The 18324-nt window shown below is 42.4% G+C and overlaps 1 protein-coding gene across 3 annotated transcripts in view; it reads right to left on the bottom strand.

Annotated features, from left to right (window-relative positions):
* lyst (lysosomal trafficking regulator) overlaps positions 1 to 18324 on the bottom strand; it is a 263182-nt gene that overhangs the window by 95277 nt on the left and 149581 nt on the right. For all 3 annotated transcript variants that reach the window (XM_078213387.1, XM_078213385.1, XM_078213386.1), the window contains 7 exons: positions 17510 to 17663; positions 16349 to 16522; positions 10078 to 10238; positions 5924 to 6114; positions 4877 to 5122; positions 3704 to 3877; positions 2162 to 2314 (listed from right to left, as the gene is read on the bottom strand). In XM_078213387.1, coding sequence (XP_078069513.1) covers positions 2162 to 2314; positions 3704 to 3877; positions 4877 to 5122; positions 5924 to 6114; positions 10078 to 10238; positions 16349 to 16522; positions 17510 to 17663 — 1253 coding nt within the window. The remainder of the gene's footprint in view (positions 1 to 2161; positions 2315 to 3703; positions 3878 to 4876; positions 5123 to 5923; positions 6115 to 10077; positions 10239 to 16348; positions 16523 to 17509; positions 17664 to 18324) is intronic.

Below are 18324 nucleotides of genomic sequence, written 5' to 3' on the forward strand. Positions count from 1 at the left end.
CCTTCTTCACCACTCTGTCCACCTGTGATTCCACTTTCAAGGAGCTATGAACATGTACCCCTGGATCTCTTTGTTCTGTAATTCTCCCCAACGCTCTACCATTAACTGAGTAAGTCCTGTCCTGGTTCAATCTACCAAAATGCATCACCTCGCATTTGTTTAAATTAAACTCCATCTGCCATTCGTCAGCCCACTGGCCCAATTGATCAAGATCCCTTGCAATTGGAGATAACTTTCTTCACTGTCCACTATGGCACCAATCTTGGTGTCATCTGCAAACTTACTAACCATGCCTCCTATATTCTCATCCAAATCATTAATATAAATGACAAACAACAGTGGACCCAGCACTGATCCCTGAGGCACACCGCTGGTCACAGGCCTCCAGTTTGAAAAACAACCCTCTACAACCACCCTCTGGCTTCTGTCAAGAAGCCAATTTTGAATCCATTTAGATACCTCACACTGGATCCCATGAGATTTAACCTTATGCAACAACCTACCATGCGGTCCCTTGTCAAAGGCCTTGCTAAAGTCCATGGAGACAACATCAACCGCACTGTCCTCATCTACCTTCTTGGTTACCCCTTCAAAAAACTCAATCAAATTTGAGAGACATGATTTTCCACTCACAAAGCCATGCTGACTGGCCCTAATCAGTCCTTGCATCACTAAAGATCCTGTCTCTCAAAATACCTTCCAACAATTTACCCACCACAGATGTGAGGCTCACTGGCCTGTAGTTTCCAGGCTTTTCCCTGCACCCCTTTTTAAACAAAGGCATAACTTTTGTCACTTTCCAATCTTCAGGCACCTCACCCGTGACTATCGATGATTCAAATATCTCGGGGATCCGCAATTTCCTCCCTAGCCTCCCACAATGTCCTGGGATATACTCCATCAGGTCCCAGGGATTTATCTACCTTGATGCTCTTTAAGACTTCCAGCACCTCCTTCTCTGTAATATGTACACTCCTCAAGAAATCACTATTTATTTCCCCAAGTTCCCTAACATCCATGCTTTTCTCAACAGTAAATACTGATGAGAAATATTCATTTAAGATCTCACCCATCTCATGTGGATCCGCACATAGACTTCCCTTTGCCTTCCCACAGACTGCCCCAATTAACTTTTGAAAGTTCCTGCCTGATACCGTCAAAATTGGCCTTGCCCCAATTTAGAATTTTAACTTTTGGGCCAGACCTATCATTCTCCATAGCTATCTTAAAACTAATGGAATTATGGTCACTGGTCCCAAAGTGATCCCTCACTAATACTTCTGTCACCTGCCCTTCCTTATTTCCCAAGAGGAGGTCAAGTTTTGCCCCCTCTCTAGTCGGGCCATCCACATACTGAATGAGAAATTCCTCCTGAATACACTCAACAAATTTCTCTCCATCCAATCCTCTAATACTATGGCTGTCCCACTCAATGTTGGGAAAGTTAAAATCTCCGACTATTACCACCTTATTTTTCTTGGTGCTATCTGTAATCTCCTTACATATTTGCTCCTCAATTTCCCGCCGACTATTTGGGAGCCTATAGTACAACCCTATCAAAGTGATTTCCCCCTTCTTATTTCTCAGTTCTACCCATATAGACTCAGTGGCCGAACTCTTGGATATATCCCCTCTCAGTACCGTGATGCTTTCCCTAATCAAAAGTGCAATTCCCCCTCTCTCTTACCTCCTGTTCTATCTTTCCTATAGCATCTGTACCCTGGAACATTGAGCTGCCAGTCCTGTCCCTCCCTTAGCCATGTTTCAGTAATTACTATAATATCCCAGTCCCACGTACCCATCCATACCCTGAGTTCATCTGCCTTGCCCGTCAGGCCTCTTGCATTGAAATAAATGCAGTTTAATCTGGACTTCCCTTGCTCTCTGTCTTGCTTTTGCCTGATCTGTCTGGTACTAGGATTACTGACACTGCCTTTACTACTTAATGTGCTCTCTTTAACTTCTGTGCTGTCCTCAAACTTGTCTTCTGTCTCCCTACTGCTTTGGATCCCACCCTTAAATAAACTTTTTCCCTCTTGTTGTCAAACAACTGGAAATAATTTTATAACTGTTGCTCTGTTCAAATTGGAGTTCTACTTTCAATCCAGAATTTAATAGTGATAGCAACAAAAAAAAAAAAAATCAGAAAGTTGGGCAAAACCTGTGCTTTGGACCAGATCTTCCAATCCAGTAACAATTCAGACAGGAGCTTCACATCCTGGATTACAGCACTGGATTCCGTATCAATCTCAAACTGACCCGTGGACTCATTAAAGTTAAGGATTGGAGCACTGCAGCATCCATCGAGCAAAGCCTGAAATATATTTTTAAATGCATAAATTTAATAAATCTACACACAACAGTCAACCTAGAAAATTAAACAGTTCCCGCTTATTATAGCACAGTAAGCTGTTTGTTTAAACACAATGGCTATTAAAAAAATTAGAAGGCAATAAATTAAATTAGGATAACCACAGTTTCTTTATTCAGAGAATTTATGCATATATTTAATGAAGTCAGTTCTGAATTTTTTCCATATAGTATTTCAGAGGAGAATAGAATGGCATCCTGGAATTGTTAGTAATCTAAAACACTTACTAAGCAATTTTTGGGGTCAAAATAAGTTGGGAACATTCCGGTTCCAGGAGAGTCCGGTCTCAGTTGAGAGACGTTGACCACTGGGTTGTTGCCCACTGTGACACTTTGGGGAAGAGCTGGTAATTTACAGGTAAATTGTTTTGCTTCTCATTCAGTTTGTAATGTTTTTCATCTCCCCCTCTATTTTTCTGATTGCAGTTTCACATTTCCTGTCTCTTGCTTTCTCTCTCCCCATCGCACATTTGTCGACTTTGTTGTTCGCAAACTCTCTTGCCTATTTTACAAAAGTCTTGCCTTCTCTCTCCCTCTCAATTCCATTAGGTAACACAGATATCTGATTCATTTCTAACTCTTAAATTCTTTTGTAAGGCATAAGACATGCATCAAAGTGATAATCAATATGCTCTGGGTCAAAAATAGGTCCAAGGAGCAGACAGGGGATAACCATGTAGAAACCGCTGCTCATATGCAGGCGAGATAGAAATTGGTATCTGAAATATGCTGGGAGGGAGCAGGGTTGAGCTGAAATGCGTTTCTCCCACAGTAAAGAGGAACACAGGAACTTGGTGCAGAAATAGGCAATTCAGCCCTTCCAGCCTGCTCCACCATTCAATCAGATCATGGCTGATCTCTCCCTGGTCTCAAATCCACTTCCCCACTTGTTCCCCTTATCCCTTTAACCGTTTTGGTTGGAGGGGTGGAATTAATCTTGTTATTGCAAACACAGGGCTGCCTCCCCATGGACACAAATGGAACTGCAGTAACACGTATGTGTTAAAGAAGAACTGTGGCTGGAGAAAGGAGGAGGAAAGCGAAGTCAGAGGTTGGGATGGGAACAGGAAGAGGGAGAGGGAGACAGAGAGACTTACTGATCAGGGCATGATCAGTGCACTGGGTATATATCAGCCATACTAGCGTTACCTCTTACTTTTAACAAAAAGGGAACAGAGGGAAGCCAAGTTGAATGAGTTTGAGCAATAACATGGGAAAAGTGACCATCTTTACCAGACTATTTCTGCTGTTCAATAACATATTAATGAAGTGTGTTGAACTAAATCACAGGAGACAGTGCAGCAAGAATACAGATATAGAGAATAGTGCATACCTTTAGGATGTGGAAACCTACAATACATTTCATTTTGATGAGCACTTGGTGAATCATAGCATAGCCATGACAGCTCTCCATTTCCTGGATTCTCTGCTGGTTATATTTTGTCAAAGTAAGTACAACTTTCAAAGCTAGAGCTTGCGTCTTTTCACAATCACTAATCTCTACAGACTGAAGAGAAAGAAAATACAAATATTTTATCATCTTCCAAACAGAATGGCAGCAGGTAGTTTCTGAACTGTATGTACATACAATTTTTAATCAGTAAAAATAAAGGCCAAGATACTTGTTTTCCAAATCATCCTGTGAATAGCCAAACCACATTGTAGGATGACCTGGGTTCAATGCCAAGTCTTTGCTATGATAGTTATGCTGAATGCTGGTAGGGACATGCCACTGAATGTGTATGGTATGGTGTACAGACATCACATACACTGTGTGTACAGATATCACATACACCAAGTAGGGTGAGCTGTCACAGGCATGATGAGCCAAATGGTCCCTTCTCTGTTGTAAGATTCAAAACATTTCACCAAGCAAGTTGACCAGCCAGAGTAGGCACAGTGGTTAGCATTGCTGCCTCGCAGCGCCAGGGAGCCAGGTTCAATTCCAGCCTTGGGTGACTGTCTACGTGGAGCTTGCACGTTCTCCCCATGTCTGCATTGGTTTCCTCCGGGTGCTCCGGTTTCCTCCCACAGTACAAAGATGTACAGGTTAGGTGGGTTGGCCATGCTAAATTGCCCATGTGACCCAAGATGTGTAGGTTATGGGGATTAGCAGGGTAAATACATGAGGTTACGAGGATAGGACCTGAGTAGAATGCTCTGTCAGAGAGTTGGTGCAGACTCGATGGGCCGAGTGGCTTCTTTCTGCACTGTAGCGAATCTATAATTCTATGAAACTCAGTTCTACTCCAATATTAGGGTGACCAGAATTCAGAAGTGGGAATCCTGGGGAGAGTTTTCCCTTTCTAGCATCAGAGTGCTGAGTTAAACTGTAACTCACCCTCTACAGTGATTCCATCCAAAATCAACTAACTGAGCACAAATTGGGAACCAATTCAAAAATGGGTAATGCATTAATCAACTGTGATCTAAGGCGCTCATCTTATTTTATAATTAAATTGACAAACATCTATTGCTAAGTAACACAAAAATAACCATCTCATACTCTGGCAAAGAGAAAGATGAATGCACCAGTTCCTCCAATTTTATGCAGGACACGTTGAAGTTCTTGATGCTCCAAAGGCTGCAAGTTCTTCAGTTGCTGGGGCTTCACCACATTGCTTTGGATATCCTTCAAGCTGAATGGTCTTTGCGATGACACAGTTCGTGATTGGCCCTTGAGCCGAATAACTGGCTCATAGATTGTGTATTGAGCAGGACATCTTGGGTTGTAAACAATGGCAAGACCGTCCTGTAAAAGATTCATGGCCATCAAGCTTTGGTGAGAAAATGTAAATTAATGTTTCCTCTGTCACACAAAAATCAAAGTGTTAGATGTACAGACTGGACACTGATCTACAATATCAACAAATAAAATATTAAATTACTGGATTTGGCCAGATCCCAAATGGGGAGGACCAGGTCAATCCTTGCTCAATAGCATGCTGCTGGAAAGTTTCCAAGGGAGTTTCCTTGCAACTTGCTTTTTTTAAAAAACTAGTCTTCAAAACCCTTTCCCCTTGCTACCTCTCATTTCCACCTTCAATAATCTCAAAACCTGCCTCTTTAACTGCATGTAGGCCACCTCCTCTAACTTCTCCTACTCTCGACCATTAATAGTTTCACCATAGAACTGTAGCAGGGTGGTTAGCACTGCTGCCTCACAGCATCAGGGATCCGGGTTCAGTTCCCACCACGGGTCACTGTCTGTGTGGAGTTTGCACATTCTCCCCGTCTGCGTAGATTTCCTACGGGTGCTCCGGCTTCCTCCCACACTCCAAAGATGTGCAGGTTTGGTGGATTTTCCCTTGCTGTACCCCCAGAGCTGTGCAATATTTTTCTTTTCAAGAATACACGTCAATTCCCTAGAATCAGCTTCCACCATCCTTTCAGATAGTGCATTATAGATCATAACCATTCACTGCATAAAAATACTCTCATCTCCAATGGTGACATTACAATCCTAGTCAATAGTGATATCATAATAATACATTTAGCATATAATTTGGCACTGGATTTAAAGAAGTCAGATATATATGAGTGTTCTACTCACCACCAGAGGGCCAGTATCCACTTCCTTGTATTTCATGAGAAATTCACTAATCTGATCACATTGTAGAATCTCCAAAGTAACATACTTAGAGTAATTTGCTTGAGGTTTGCCATATTTACAAGGCATGACAGAGGTTATGTCAGGTCCACAGACATATAAATAATAAGCTTCTTCTGGCCCTATCCTGGCACCTATTATAAAATGCATGTTTGAGTGCAGGTAAAGTTATTTGCAGAAAACAGAAATACTTTCAATCCACAAAGTTTAAATGCAATGATCTATACTCTGGCGTTAACATAATTGAAAAATGAGATTTACATTCTAGTCTGGATGCACTAAAATACAACTTAATACTTTATTATTCCAGTATTGCACACTTTCACTAATATATTTCCAAAGGCATTCAAAAAGGTGCCGCACCAAAGGCTGCTGCATAAGATAAAGGTGCACAGTGTTACGGGTAATGTATTAGCATGGATAGAGGATTGGTTAACTGACAGGAAACAAAGAGTGAGGGTAAATGGGTGTTTTTCTGGTTGACGATCAGTGACTAGTGGTGTGCCTCAGGGATCAGTGTTGGGACCGCAATTGTTTGCAATTTCCATAGATGATTTGGAGTTGGGGACTACGTGTGGTGTGTCAAAGTTCGCAGATGATACTAAGATGAGTGGTAAAGTGTGCAGAGGATACAAAGTCTGAACGGGATATAGATAGTCTAAGTGAGTGGGCAAGGGTCTGGCAGATGGAGTACAATGTTGGTAAATATGAGGTCATCCATTTTGGTAGGAATAACAGCAAAATGGACTATTATTTAATTGGTAAAAAATTGCAGCATGCTGCTATGCAGAGGGACCTGGGTGTCCTTGTGCAAGAATCACAATGAGTTGGTTTGCAGATGCAGCAGGTAATTAAGAAGGCAAATGGAATTTTGTCCTTCATTGCTAGAGGGATGGAGTTTAAAAACAGTGAGGTTATGTTGCAGTTGTACAAGATGCTGGAGAGGCCACACCTCGAGTACTGTGTACAGGTTTGGTATCCTTAATTGAGAAAGGATATACTGGCACTGGAGGGGGTGCAGAGGAGATTCACTAGGCTGAGAGGGTTGGCTTATGAGGAGAGACTGAGTGGACTGGAACTATACTCATTGGAATTTAGAAGAATGAGGGGGGGATCTATAGAAACAAATAAAATTATGAAAGGAATAGATAAGGTAGAAGTTGGGAGGTTGTTTCCATTGGCGGGTGAAACCAGAACTAGGGGCATAGCCTCAAAATAAGGGGGAGCAGATTTAGGACTGAGTTGAGGAGGAGCTTCTTCACAAAGGGTTGTGAATCTGTGGAATTCCCTGCCCAGTGAAGCAGTTGAGGCTACTTCATTGAATGTTTTTAAGGCAAAGATAGTTAGATTTTTGAACAGTAAAGGAATTAAGGGTTATGGTGAGCGGGCGGGTAAGTGAAGCTGAGTCCATGAAAAGATCAGCCATGATCTTTTTGAATGGCGGAGCAGGCCCGAGGGGCCAGGTGGCCTACTCCTGCTCCTAGTTCTTATTACATGTTATGTGCTGCTCGGTAGATTTAATTGGCCATACACATGTACATTCAGAGTCCAAAACATTCTATATTATTTGGCAGGTTTATGATTTTTCTTAGTCACAGCATTCAGTTCATATGTAAATGTTGAAAGGGACAAGGAATCACGTGTCCTGTGGCAAGAGGCTCTGCATCCAAATCCAACATTTTAACCGTCCCAAAACGTAAAAGTATATGCTGCAGTTCTATGTACTATCACAGCACCCTAAGACGTAGGATTCAAGCTGGATTGACAAGGCCATTAACCTAAAACCCTAGTGAGAGGTTCACAGCCTAGTCAGAAGTTAACCAATCTATTACCTTTGACACGTTAGTCAGCTGGGGGATTTTCTAGAAAATCCATAAACAGCTCTCCTGTTATCAAAAGGTTAACAAAATAAGGTTTTAAAATTTACAGGGCAGAATTTTCCAGACTTAGAAGAGCAGGATTATTTGCAGGTCAGGAACACATTTGGCCAATTACCAGGCTTTGTCATGGTTCCTGTAGTTGAGCCATGGCATTAGCACCCCACCTCCAGTTTCCCTGACAAATCAGGGAGTGTGGGTGGGATGGTGAGTTTAATCCCTCAGTGGAAAGGCTTCTAATCAAAAGGACCACAGTATAGGTGAGAAGGACTCATAAGGATTTTTGAGGTTGCAGCAACCATAGAAATGGAGAGGAGAACTGGGAAGACCGTTCCCAGGATATCTCGCTCTTACCTGGCCTCTGGATAAATGGAATCTCTGCTGAAATTCTGAAACACAGATACACTATTGGCACGGATGGAGGAATCGGGGGCTCTCTCCCCTCCCTTGTTGAGGATCTCAGAGCACTGTGATCATGACTTTATTCATGAACAGACACAAGTCAGATTGTGGTACCTACAGAGGAGTCTCCCTGCTGTCTGCCACAAAGATGATCATTGCAAAAGAATCCTCTTCAAATGTCTCCTTCAAGTGCCATGGAGTTCCTTCCGGAGTTGCAGTGTGGTTTTTGTCCAACAAGAGGCACCACAGAGAGGATTTTTCCCTCCAAGTCACCTCAGGATCTTATATGTTTCAGTAAGATCACCCCACGTCCTTCTAAACGCCAATGGGCATAGGCCCAACCTGCTCAACCTTTCCTTATAAGCTAACCCGTTCATCCCAGAAATCAGTGAAAGCATATGAGGACCAGGACTTCAAACCTGAGACTAAGGTCACTGTTTACTGAACAAGCAGTGATCTCCACACTTCTTTATGCTTCAGAGACTTGGACAATGTACTGTAGGTACCTTAAAGCATTGGAGAAGTACGACCGACAGTGCCATCAGATGATTATCCAAATGTGGCAGCAAGAAAGGCAGTCCAACAGCGGTATTCTCTCCCAAGTTAATATATCCAGCATCAAGGTGCTAATTACTCAAAGCCAGGTCCATGGGTGGGAGATGTAGTTCATATGCCTGACACCAGACAATTGCTCTACTTTAAGTCACAGCAGTGGATTCCCAGCAGGACAGAGACATCCTTAAAACATTCCTGAAGAAGTCAAACATACCGGCTAACTCATGCGAGTCCCTGGCTTGTGGAAAACAAAAATAGAGATGGCTCATCCAGGAAGGCACCAAATATATTGAGGGACTTGTCTGGAACGTGCACAAGCAAAGTCAAGGCATGGGTGAGAATACGTACAAACCTCCAAACAACCCCTATACCCAATCCTTCAAGCACCATTTGTCTGGCGTGTCTGCAGATTGCACATTGGACTTAGCAGCCATCGCAGAACCCATCGAACCAGAGTGGAAGCAAGTGATCTTTGATCCCGAGGGGCTGCCTAAGAAGGAGATGCGTAAGCTCTGCAAATGAGCAGGTAATGTGATGTGGTACGGAATTTGGGGAAGGCTAATAAATTTGTTACAAAGGATAAAACAGGATTTAGAACAACTTTTCAGAGCAGTTTGAAGTGACCATTAACGACTAACCGGGTTGAGTTCTAAGACCATTTCTGTTCACTGTCCAGAAGAATGATTTATTTTAGACCTAACAGGGAGTGGTGTTGGGATTTGGAGACAATAATAGGAGGTATTCTTGAATCCAAAAAAATCTGCAAGGGATATTGATAAGGAGAAACAATTAACTAAGAAATTACATTGGGAATTCGATGTCTTCAAGTGTGAATTAAGATATTTCTGTTAGAAAAACAGCAGTAATTAGACTCTGAATGGAAGCAGATTCTGTGTCGTGCAAGGCCAGAAGGATGTTAAGTGTTTGAGAAGACTTCAATGAACATCCAAAGATACAAGATTAAATTACAAGATTTAGAATAGCATGCAAAATAAACTTTTTTTAAAACAGCGTTACGCAACTGAGTATACTTGAAGCACGAGACACAAATTATGTTAACATTAAAAACTGGATGGCTGAAAGGGGTTGAAGGGATACGGAAATATAGCAGTAAATGTGATAGGGACTTTTGCTGGTCTGGAGAGGAAATGGTGGAATAGACTGGTTAGGCTGAATGGCCCATTTCTGTGTTGTAATTTCTGTGTACTCAAGAGAAAAACCAATCAGAAATGTTAAAAAAAAGTTAAATTATCAAATCATTACCATTAAAAAGAAGCAAGCTTCCAATACTCCACATTCCAGTCAACCTACTGGAATCTTCTTGATGGGTCAAACAGTGGCCAACCATTGCAAAGGTTTTATTACTGTCAGAGGAGAGGCTGCTCTTTCGAGGAACAGTATAACCTAAGGCCACATCAGATTTCCTGAAAAAAACAAAACAAAAGAAGCAATCCATTGAAAAACTAAACAACGAATGTTTGAATATTTGCTACCTCAGTCCCGGTGAATACTTATAAACCATCCAGAGAGATACAGGTTCCATACAACCATATTTAACTAAGGTTACCTTTTATGATATTTGCAGCATGGCAGTGTATGTGTGTGGATGAATTTTTAATATTTATTTACAGGACGTGGGTATCGCTGGACAGCATTTATTGCCCAAATCTAACTGCCCTTGTGGAGGTGGTGGTGAACTGCCTTCTTGAACCGCTGTGGTCCCCGTGTGTAGGTACACCCACAGTGCTGTTAGGAGGAAGGAAAACCCAGCAACTACTGGCCAATCAGTTTAATTTCAGGAGCTAGAAAGCTTTCAGAAACAAAAATCTGGAACAAAATTCAGTCACTTGGACAAATCTGATTAAGGAAAGTCAGCGCAGACTTGGTAAAGGCAAATTGTGTTTAACTAAGATTGAGTTTTTGGTAAGGTAACTGAGAAGGTTGATGGAGAACATGGCTGATTTGATGTACATGGACTTCCATAAGAACATAAGAAATAGGAGCAGGAGTGGACCATCTAGCCCCTCGAGCCTGCCCCGCCATTCAATAAGATCATGGCTGATCTGATAGTGGCTTAGTTCCACTTACCCGCCCGCTCCCCATAACCCTTAATTCCCTTATTGATCAGAAATCTATCTATCTGTGACTTAAACATATTTAACGAGGTAGCCTCCATTGGCTTCAATGGGCAGAGAATTCCAGAGATTCACTACCCTCTGAGAGAAGTTCCTCCTCAACTCTGTTCTAAACTGACTCCCCCTTATTTTGAGGCTGTGTCCTCTAGTTCTTGTTTCCTTTCTAAGTGGAAAGAATCTCTCTGCCTCTACCCTGTCTAGCCCCTTCATTATCTTATATGTCTCTACAAGATCTCCCCTCAGCCTTCTAAACTCCGAGTACAGGCCCAATCTACTCAATCTCTCCTCATAAGCTAACCCCCTCATCTCCAGTATCAACCTGGTGAACCTTCTCTGTACTCCCTCCAAGGCCAATATATCCTTTTGCAAATAAGGGGACCAAAATTGCACACAGTACTCTAGTTGCGGCCTCACCAGTACCTTGTACAATTACAGCAAGACCTCCCTGCTTTTATACTCCATCCCCTTTGCGATAAAGGCCAACATTCCATTTGCCTTCTTGATCACCTGCACCTGCAAACTTCCAAAAGCTATTTTAAAAAAGTGCCATATAACAGGCTTGTCAGCAAAGTTTAAGCTTTAAAAGGGATAGGAGATGCATGAATACAAAGTTGGCTCGGTGACAGGAAACAGGTGAGCGGTTGTTTCTCAAACTGGAGAAAGGTATACAGTCAGGTTTCCTCAAGGTTGGCACTGGAATTTTTCGTGAGTTGTATTAATAACCTAGAATTGGTTGAAAGGGCACATTTTCAAAATTTGTGGATGGCATAAAACTCGGAAGCATTGTGAATAATGGATAATAATGACAGACTTCAAGATGGCACAGGACGGCTAGTGGAATGGGCAGACAATTGGCAGGTAAAATTTAATGCAAAGATGTATCAAGTGATACATTTTGATGGGAAGAACAAGAGACGAGACAATACAAGATAAAGGATACAATTCTAAAGAGGCAGCAGGAGTGAAAGGAACCTGTGAGTGTATCTGCATAAGTCATTGGAAGGGGATAGTTAAGTTTGAGAAGGCAAATGCAGAACTAAGTTTTCAGACCAGATTTTCTGACACTCAAATGCAAATAAAATCTGGAGGCATCGTTTATGCCGCAACTCTGGTGTGGTGGGCATGATAGAGCCATAAGGCCAGCTCCACAAAGATCAACGGCACCCCTATCAGGGCTGGACATATTCCCCCCACCCCCACCACAACAAGCATTGGGGAGGGTGCCCCATCTCTCCCCCGCCCCTCCCCTCCCATGGAGGTATTGAGGGCTCTCGCCCCGCCCCACCACCAATCAGCAGTAGTACAGGCACCCCACTTCCTCCAACCTCATCACAGCCTTCGCTCCCCCATCACAAGTGTCCTCACCACCTCTGCCAGGAGGTACTGCCAATCTGTGCCAGGGGCAGTGCCCAGGCATATCCCATTCCCCCCAGGCGCTATACTTACCTTTGTTCCCCCAACAGGAACACTTTGACCTGAATCCTGTTCTTATAAAGCTGTCACATCGGCATAGTATGAACATTCAGTGAGGAGCGATCATGGGGCTGGGAAGCTTGTTAATAATATTTGAATATATTTAAATGAGGTTCCCAACCTTTGTGGGCAGGAACCTCATTACATCATCGGCAAGGGGCAGGGACAATCAGGAAATGAAATCTCGGCGGTGAGAATCCATGAGTCTGCATTGTCATTTACACTCAGTGGACACGGGCTCATAGAGTATAAAAGCAAAGAAGTCACGGTGAACCTTTCTAAAACATTACTTCTGCCTTTACTGAAGTATGTATTTAAATCTGGACACTGAACTTTAGGAAGGATGTGAAGACATTGGCGGGGGCAAAAAAAGATTAATGAGATTGATGCCAGGGACGAGGTACTTCAGTTAGGTGAACAAATCAGAGAAGCTGAGGCTGTTCTTAGAAAAGATTTGATAAAGGTGTTCAAACTCATGAAGGGCATGGACAAAGTAGATAATGAAAAACTGTTCCCAGTGGTGGAAGAATTAGGAGCACACTGATTTAAGGTGATCAACAAAAGAATCAAAGGTGACATTTGAAAAAACTAATCTAGCGAACGTAGCAAATGGTCATGACCTGGAATTCAGCATCTGAGAGTACGATAAAGACAGCTTCAATCGTGGATTTCAAAAGGGAATTGGATAACTATCGGAGGAGAAAGAAATTGCAGGGCTATGGGGAATGAATGGGAGTGGGACCAACTGAGTTGCTCTTGTAGAGAGATGAGGCAGAGGACTAAAGGGTCTCCTTCTGGGTTGTAACCATTCTATTCTATCTGCAGTTTAAAAGGCGGCTTTCCATCAGAATCTCAAAGCATGTATATAACAGATTTGCTTCAGTACTATTTCACTGTTCACCTTTCAATATTTTGTAAATATATTGATTTTGAGCCAAAGTGAACTAGCTGGTTTAGGCAGTAGAAATGCTGACCTTTGATATTAATCCAATTTCCTCACATCCCTGAAAACAGACGATCTTACCAACAGCACCAGTATTTGGATTCACCCTCAGTTTGTTTCCTTCTCTCCAGAAAGCAGCGATGCGTGCAAGGTTTATATTCCTTCAATACCAACAACAACCCTATATTTCTCCAAAAGTCAATTCTTTATTCTGAGTCAAGCTGGCAAGTAACCATCACTGAACCCACCCATACCTATACTGATGGAACTAACCAGTCTATTACTGCACATGCATCAGAGCCAATGTAACCATTTGGCTGAAAAAGAGAAAGTCTTGTATTTCTGCTCTGAATTCAGATAAACATGTAAACTGGTGATGCAGCAGGGTTTACAAAGTTGCTACATAATTCACTAATAACATAGGTGAAAGTGTCAGAACCTGTTAGAATTATAAATGTCAGTTCAAATAACTGCAGTCCCTCGGGTCAAAGATGTTATCATGAAATAAAAATTGTTCAATAAGGCAGTCTTATATAACATACATCCTGCCTCAGGAAACTTAAATAATAAAAGACAGGACACGGAAATCCCTTAATTGGAGAGGGGCTGATAAATTCAGGTTATCATTGACAAAGTGCCCAGATTGTGCTCAACAGCAAAATACTTTCATGGCTCAGTGGTTATACAGTGCAGAAGTAGGTCGTGCAGCCCATTATCCCTGTGCTGGCTCTTGAAAGAGTTATCCAATTAATCGCATTCCCCTAGCTCTGAAAAGTTTTCCCCTCCATGCATTTAACTAATTCTGTTTTGAATCCTCTTCTACCGCCCCTTAAGGCAGTGCTTTACAGCTCATAACTTGTGCAAGATATTTTCTCTTCATCTCATTTCTGGTGCTCTTAGCAATTATCTTGAATCTGTCTCTCTGATCTGCCAGTGGGAACAATTTTTCCTTATTTACTCTCATCAAAACCTCTCAATTTTTAAATATCCCCTTAACTTTCTTGGCTGTAAAGAAAACAAACCCACAATTAATGAATTTCTCATAATTCAAAAACTCTCGGTGGTGTCACCATTTTAAAGCACACTAAACCCTTCATTACATTATTTGTTTGGAATGGAAATACAGAAGGGTTCAGGACAAAATTCCATTTGTAAAACTCATCCCACATCTAATTTGCTGTCAACTCTCAATCTTATGCACTGAGTGCTAGGAAAAGATGAGCTAGACTGTTTCTAGCTATTAAGGCAGCCTGATCAGGCAGCAGAGGGAGCTATTATACATGTGCAGACACACAGCAGAGGCCTGACAGAGAGAGAGAGATCTGTCAGTCCTCTGCTGCTGGAACCAGCCTTAACCCAGCGCCTCCCCTCACGATCGTGGGGGCCCGCGGACAATCGGAGCCTCACACTGCCTGAAAATATAGCCCCCCCTGCATCCCGCCACACCAATCACCTGCAGAGCAGCAGAGCCTACTGATCGCAAGCAGAGAGCACAGCGGGCCACGACCCCCCAATCGGGCCGCCCCAGCCTGGTTCTGCCTCCTCCAGGTCATGCCTCTCTGGGCCCCGCCACCTGGCACTGCCCAGTGGGCACTGTCAAGGTGTCAGGCTGGCACTGCCCAAGGGGCACCCCCCTTGCCCTCAAACTCTCCAGGGTGCCTCCGGTTCTACTGGCGAGGGCAACACGGCTGTTCCCCCGTTCATGGGGAGCAAGTGTTTTCCTCAATGGAGAGAACCTCTCCCAGCAAGGCCATAAAGGCAAGTGAGCCCAGATGCTTGAGCACCAGGCTCACTAAACAGATGCTAATCACTATTTAAATACATCTAAATAAATTATTCAGCCTCTCGCTGGAAATGGACAAGAGGCTGACCGCGCCAGAAATCCGGTGCTTATAAGATTGCAAGAACTGAGAAATTATATATTGAATTGGGCATGATCCTGATTTCTCGGCGCACTTTTACCAACTCTCTCTGCCTATCGATGGGTGGGGCAAGCCAGTAAAATCACGGCCATCTATTCTGAATCTCTGTCCCTTAGTTCTAGATTCCCCCAGGAAGGGAAACATTCTCTCAGCATCCAACCAGTCAAGTCCATCAGAATCTTAATGCGCCATTAAGATCACCTCGCATTCTTCTAAAGTTCAATGTCTATAGGCCCAACCTTTCATAGATCATAGAAACCCTAGAGTGTAGAAAGAGGCCATTCGGCCCATCGAGTCTACACCGACCACAATCCCACCCAGGCCCTACCCCCATATCCCTACATATTTTACCCGCTAATCCCTCTAATCTACCCATCTCAAGACACTAAGGGGCAATTTTAGCATGGCCAATCAACCTAACCCGCACATCTTTGGACTGTGGGAGGAAACCGGAGCACCCGGAGGAAACCCGCGCAGACACGAGGAGAATGTGCAAACTCCACACAGACAGTGACCCAAGCCGGGAATCGAACCCAGGTCCCTGGAGCTGTGAAGCAGCAGTGCTAACCACTGTGCTACCGTGCCGCCCGTAGATCCTCATGATTTAAATCCTCATGATTTAAATCCTCATGATTTAAAATCTTATACATCTTTACAAGAAAATTAAATACACCATAATAAATAAATATAATTTCCATCTAAGTGACTTATATAGACTGATATATACCCCTGCTGATGACAAATGAAACATTTTCTTAACAGCAGACCAAAAGCTAGGGGGCTTGGATGTCCAGGCACACAGTAAAAACTAGTGCACAGGTACAAAAAGCCTTTATCTCAAGGATCTGAAAGGCAGAAGTTAGGAAGTGATGCTTCAGATGTTGAGTCTTGGTCAAACCCCCACTGAAGCAACCAGAATTAGACCACAGTTTAAAGGGTTAAATTAAGACAGGTTGCATAACTTTTGTATTGTCCTGAATTCAGCAGATTGAGGGGTTAATCAAACTGAGGTCTTTGAAATGATTTGATAAGGTAGGTATAGATTATCACAAGTAACTTACCTTTGGCCTGATACCCAAAGAGAAAGCTTGCCATGAACGCTCTTCTTGCTTTCCGATTGTTGCACATAACTTAGTGCCAGGTGCTGCCATTTCCCTGGAGTTAGAATGTTTTCCTGTGACTCAGCTTGTGCTAACAGGCCAGCTTTCAAGTCATCATTTGGATCAATGCAAATTCTACAAAAAGAAAGCAAATTTTCTTTTTAATATTTAACAAATCATAATATACAATGTAACAGTTGAAAGAAAGACTTGCATTTCTATAGTGCCTTTCACATCCTCTGGACACATCAAAGCTCTTTACAGCCAACATGACATTTCAAAGCACTTTATGGAACAAAGTTCTTTTGCAATTCTAGGAAACGCCAATTTTCACACAGCAAGCTCCCACTAACAGCAATGTGATAATGACCAGCTTTAGTGATGTCGGCTGAGGGATAAATATTGACTAGGACACCAGGGGGGATTCACTGGCTCCCTTTTGAAATAGTGCAGCAGGATCTTTTACATCCTCCTGAAAGGATGGATGGTTTAATGTCTCATTCGAAAGATGGCCCCTCCAACAGTGCAGCACTCCTTGAGTATTGTACTGGAGTGTCAGCTTGCGTCTTGTTTTCAAGTCTCTGGAGTGAGGCTTGAATTCAACCTTCTGACTAACTCTACAGCTGCCTTGATCCAACTTTAAACTAGACAGAAGCACAACTTACATTGCTAGAATGGTAGGTCTGATAATGCAGCAGTAATGAATGAATTCCGTTCAGCATCACAATGAAAGAGAAATTGTGTTACACCAATTATCAGAAGAATTTCAACTAATTAAAATTTAATTTATAACAGTTGATGTTATAAATATATCTATCAGCATCAGGATTTTGAAATCTAATAGAGAGGTCACTTCAAATTTACTTTCACACTGTTCCATGAAGCACAAAGATTTATTTATGCAAGTTATGCCACATGCTTTATAAAGGTGAATAGTTCAAAAATATTTTACAATAGTTTAATTCAGTCAAGCTCCCCAAAACTACAATTACTCATTATTGAACATAGCCATCGGCATTGAAAAATTAATAGAAATATTCAGTTTGTAAAAAAAGTCACTTTTCCTTCACCCATCTTAACAGAAAAAGGTACATGTTTCTTCTTCAACAATGAGTACTGTACCTGAATGTAAAGCCACCTGTGTTCAAGTCAGCCCATACTTGCAGCATGATTACTTTAGACCCCAATGAGATCACATGAAGGTACCCATCTTCAACCAATTTATCACCAGAGTTTGGAGTGCTGCAGCATCCTAAGCCTGCTGTTTTCTCACACTCTGAAAAATAAAACGGAGTTGCTTCTTTACGTCATTTGTATTGTGGATGAGCACCAGTCAAGCATGTGGCCATCAGAGCTCCTCAGAACGACTTTAACTTCCCTCCACATGTTGATATAATAAATAATTTAAAAGTAAAATACTGCAAATGCTGGAATCTGAAACAAAAGCAGAAAATCTCAGCAGGTCTGACAGTATCTGTGGGGAGAGAATAGAGCCAATGTTTCGAATCTAGATGACCACGGTGGCACAGTGGTTAGCACTGCTGCCTCACAGCACCAGGGACCTGGGTTCGATTCACGGCTTTGGTCACTGTGTGGAGTTTGCACTTTCCCCCAGTGTTTGCATGGGTTTCCTTTGGGTGCTCCAGTTTCCTCCCACAGTCCAAAGATGTGCAGATTAGCTGCATTGACCATGCTAAATTCTCCCTCAGTGTTTTGATTTTGATTTGATTTATTATTGTCACACATATTAACATAGTGAAAAGTATTGTTTCTTGCGCGCTATACAAAGCATACCGTTCATAGAGAAGGAAACAAGAGCGTGCAGAATGTAGTCTTACAATCATAGCTAGGGTGTAGAGAAAGGTAGGTCCATTCAAAAGTCTGACAGCAGCACGGAAGAAGCTGTTCTCGAGTCGGTTGGTATTTGACCTCAGATT

This window comes from Mustelus asterias, chromosome 5 (genome assembly GCF_964213995.1).
Source record: "Mustelus asterias chromosome 5, sMusAst1.hap1.1, whole genome shotgun sequence".
NCBI classification, from domain to species: Eukaryota; Metazoa; Chordata; class Chondrichthyes; order Carcharhiniformes; family Triakidae; genus Mustelus; species Mustelus asterias.